Source organism: Dendronephthya gigantea, unplaced genomic scaffold, assembly GCF_004324835.1.
Source record: "Dendronephthya gigantea isolate DGI-Jeju-01 unplaced genomic scaffold, DenGig_1.0 000060F, whole genome shotgun sequence".
In the NCBI taxonomy this organism is placed as follows: Eukaryota; Metazoa; Cnidaria; class Anthozoa; order Malacalcyonacea; family Nephtheidae; genus Dendronephthya; species Dendronephthya gigantea.
The window spans coordinates 60,001-64,276 of NW_021163070.1; the positions used below are offsets into that span (position 1 = coordinate 60,001).

General features: G+C 34.8%; 1 protein-coding gene across 1 annotated transcript; it reads right to left on the minus strand.

The window, feature by feature from the left end:
* Nucleotides 1–862: 862 nt before the first annotated feature.
* Nucleotides 863–1,992, minus strand: LOC114530121. Its single transcript, XM_028551710.1, has 4 exons — nt 1,641–1,992; nt 1,445–1,557; nt 1,133–1,312; nt 863–1,027 (listed from the first exon to the last, which is right to left on the minus strand). The coding sequence occupies exons 1-4, from the start codon at nt 1,990–1,992 to the stop codon at nt 863–865; spliced, it is 810 nt and encodes a 269-aa protein (XP_028407511.1).
* Nucleotides 1,993–4,276: the final 2,284 nt, after the last annotated feature.

A 4,276-nucleotide genomic window follows, 5' to 3' on the forward strand; every position in this document is an offset into this window, starting at 1 on the left:
TGGAAAGGAACCACCCCCCGGTAACATAATTTTGTTAATGAAAACCAAACTTGGCCTAGGTATACCAGATAAGTCTTAACTATCTCTAGGAACAGAAAAATTTGCCAAATTCTGCAAAATATCCTGAAAAACGGAATTTTTACATTTGGGACATTTTTTTTGATACACCCTGTATATACATATATATACATATATATACATATATATACATATACATACATATATAATTATACATATATATATACATATATATACATATATATACAGTCGCTGTCATTAACGTTGTCCAAATCAAGTATATCAATATACCTGTCATGTGACTTATTGTTATGCATCAACTCGCGTGTGCTTGCATGCGATGGCGCGCTTCGCGAATATTGCGAGTTTAGTCGGACAGTATTTCAAATAAGAGAAGCAAGATTTTAAAATGCCGGCAGCATATTCGAACGATCTACGGTGGCGAATGATATTTCACCGCGTCTTTTATCAACGCACCTATAAGGAAATCGCATCACAGTTATTTGTTTCTACCAAAACTGTTTACCGTACTTATCAAACGTTTATTAACACTGGTGATGTAAAACCTTGCGTCCTTGGTCGACCAAAAGATACAAACACTTTCTTTCCTCACGAAGAGTACATCATCATGGATTATGCACTAAGACGGCCGCAAATGCAGCTAAATGAATTGGCCAACTGTATTTATAATGTGACTGGTTCTGCATTCAGTGAAGAAACGTTATGCAAAGCTGTTTATCGACTGGGAATAACTCGTAAGAAGGTATAGTGAATACGAATATATAAATACGTCCCACCCCTACAATCGTTGAACTAGCTGCGGCACTCTGCTGTAGTTGCATCACTAATTCAGATCTTTTAGCAATATATATTTTTTGGAATTGTATTCATCATCGGTAATGGCCCCAATTGTCTTCAATTCATACAACTCCTTGATTTGTTTCAAAATTTGTGTGCGAATGATAGCTTTAGACGCATCGGTTGACCCTGAAGCGGTAGATTGACCCGGCTAAAGAAATGAGAAGATGCAAAAAACAAACAAATATTTTTGTTATACATTGCAATTCATAAGTATATCATATTGTAAGTATCTCATGCATGCAGTTACACTTACCTGGTTTACATGTTCATCATTTTGCTTTGCAGCATTTTGCCCTGCCGTGATTGCACGAGCAATTGTTTCGCTTGCAGAGCCTAGCTTGTCTGACCAAGTTTCTCTTCGCGGCCGTTTCGCTGGTGTCGCGTGAAACATCGGGACATCGGGTACATATTGTCTATTTGCTGTTCCAACTATCTGTGAAAGAAATATTCAATAAATTCACCAAAAATAAATAAGCCAGAATAAGGCATTGATGTTACTCCTTTAAGGTAGCATGCATAGAAAGTATAAAACCAGTTTGAAATTTATTTGGAATGTGAAGCTTACGATCATTTCAGCCCACAGTCGATACTTGTAGGCAGGATGCGAGTCGCCGTGCATCTTCTGCAATTGTTCAATTTCGGATTGAATTATGGATTCCTTTGAAGATGTTGGCTTTTCTATAAGGATGAAATCAATCAGTTACACAGCAAGAAATGAACTACACGTTGTCTGCGTATGAAGAATGTATTATTATACTAACCTGATTGGGCAGATTTACCAGTCGACGTTTTGGCTGGTATCAAATTTTGCGTCAACGAAGCTGGATCCAACCACATTTGATAACCTGCACGAAAATGACCGAATGCTTTCTGCAGTTCATCATCAGAACCAATGGAATATTTTTTATTCCTCTCCAGCACATAACCAAGCTGGCAAGTTTCCACGTTCTTTACGTCAGGCAAACGTTCAATTAATTCCTTTCGCATTTGCCCAATGGTTTTAACGACTGGGAACTGTGTAAGTTGTCGGACTCGGAAACTACTCTTCCTCACCGAATCCAACACTCTAATGTCTAAGAATGGAATTATTTCTGGTGCTGTCTTTGCAGCCATTTTCGACTGACGATTAGGAGTTGTGTGCCAAGGTTGTCTGATTCGCTGAATAAATCAGCCAAGCATTGTCATTAATTGCCCTTTCTTTTCGTTGTTTTGGCCTTCAAGCCTTTTGTTATTTTGCTTTCGTGACAGCGCTAATGAGACAGTGCTTGGCTAATTTATTCAGTCAATTTGAGACCCCTGATTTGTGCTGTTTGGTAGATATCAAATCAGATACTTAGATCACAATATTATCATGATCATAACAAGGCATGCAGCCACTCATGAAATGCCGGAGCTATACCTTTAGACGTTATTAAGGAATTAGCTTTTTGTTAAAATTTGAATGCCCGTGCAATCACTATATGCTAAGTCTATGGGTGCGTAAACTATTGTCCGCTATACGTGCATATATTAGGCCTACTGTACTGTAGTTTATACGTCAAACTTTTGTGGCGTCAAATGCAATTCAAACAATAGATTTTTATGCAAAAATTTAAATTGTTAGGGACAAACAGACAGAAATCCTTTGTGCCCTTCATTAACTTTATTTCATAAGACATGATTAAGAGGCGCCAATGACTAAATTGTTTATACCAATTGGGAAAGGTCAAAACAAACTAGCTTTGTTCTATATTCATGGTCATTTTAACTGAATGCATCATCCGTTGCTATCATTAATTCTCTGCACAAAATAATACAGTAGAAATTCAAGATCCTTCTGTACCGCAGTTAAAATACGTTTAGCTGGAAGTGAAGCGTGATCCATGATGATGATGTACTCTTCGTGAGGAAAGACCAAGGACCCAAGGTTTTATATAACCAGTGTTAATAAACGTTTGATAAGTACGCGGTAAACAGTTTTGGTAGAACTGACAAATAACTGTGATGCGATTTGCTTATATAGGTGCGTTGATAAAAGACGCCGTGAAATATCATTCGCCACCGTAGATCGTTCGAATATGCTGCCGGCAAATACTGTCCGACTAAACTCGCAATATTCGCGAAGCGCGCCATCGCATGCAAGCACACGCGAGTTGATGCATAACAATAAGTCACATGACAGGTATATTGATATACTTGATTTGGACAACGTTAATGACAGCGACTGTATACATATATATATACATATATATATACATATATATATATACATATATATATACATATATATATATACATATATAATTATACATATATATATACATATATATATACATATATATATACATATATATATATACATATATATATACATATATATATACATATATATATACATATATCCATATATATATACATATATATATACTTATATATATACATATATATACATATATATACATATATATACATATATATACATATATATACATATATATACATATATATACATATATATACATATATATACATATATATACATATATATACATATATATACATATATATATACATATATATACATATATATACATATATATACATAGAGCATGTCTACGGTTTTGCAGCCTAAAGACAATAAAACTGAAGGTAAGTCGTATTATTTTACACAAACTAAAGGTCACTTATAACTCGTAACTTAAGTGATCAACTTTTTGACTTTAGACATCACATATGGCAGTTTTTCCAGTTCACATTGTCATGTTTGGATTGTTTGATTCTCACTTCTCAGATTGAATAATTGAATTTTAATTATTTATACCCGGAATCCTGCATGTGCATTGTGCAATGCGTGCATTAATAATAATACCGCCATAGGGGGTCGGGGATTGTGTTGAAAAATTTGATCTTAGGAAACGGTTCAGACTCATATTGACATTTCACCCCCCCCCCACCCCTATTGGTCCCTAATGGATACATACGACCCTGAGTTCAAGGCCTATTAAAGTGATAACTGATAAGGTTTTCCTTTAGAATACTTTTCCAGTTATCAGTTATGACCTTAGGTTTTTATGAATTCGGATTTTAAAGGGAGGTTACAGCTGCTTCTGTGCATCGCTTGTGCTCATAACAAAGGAGGACTACATGATTTAAAAATTTTGCATATTCAGCTGAACATAAACTTTCACAACTATAGCGAACCAAAAATAGTGTTAAACATTCTGGCAGTAACTGCAGATATTTTAAAAAATATAGTTCAAAATGTAAACAATAAAACAAAGCATTTGTTTACATTACGGACTGTAACCTACCTTTAATTATTAACAATACTTCATGTTAGAGTTACATGGTGACTTAATTGTTGGGTATGGTAGTATTGTGGGATTACTTTATGAGCAATAGTGCATAGTTTTAAGAT

What these genes read in the sequence shown, in the direction of transcription:
- LOC114530121 (XM_028551710.1), bottom strand. Translation starts at nt 1,992, where the DNA reads ATGGCTGCAAAGACAGCACCAGAAATAATTCCATTCTTAGACATTAGA. An exon ending in TGGTAAATCTGCCCAATCAG is followed by an intron (nt 1,558 to 1,640) that starts GTTAGTATAATA and finishes TCATCCTTATAG; the next exon opens with AAAAGCCAACATCTTCAAAG. An exon ending in GACTGTGGGCTGAAATGATC is followed by an intron (nt 1,313 to 1,444) that starts GTAAGCTTCACA and finishes TTTCTTTCACAG; the next exon opens with ATAGTTGGAACAGCAAATAG.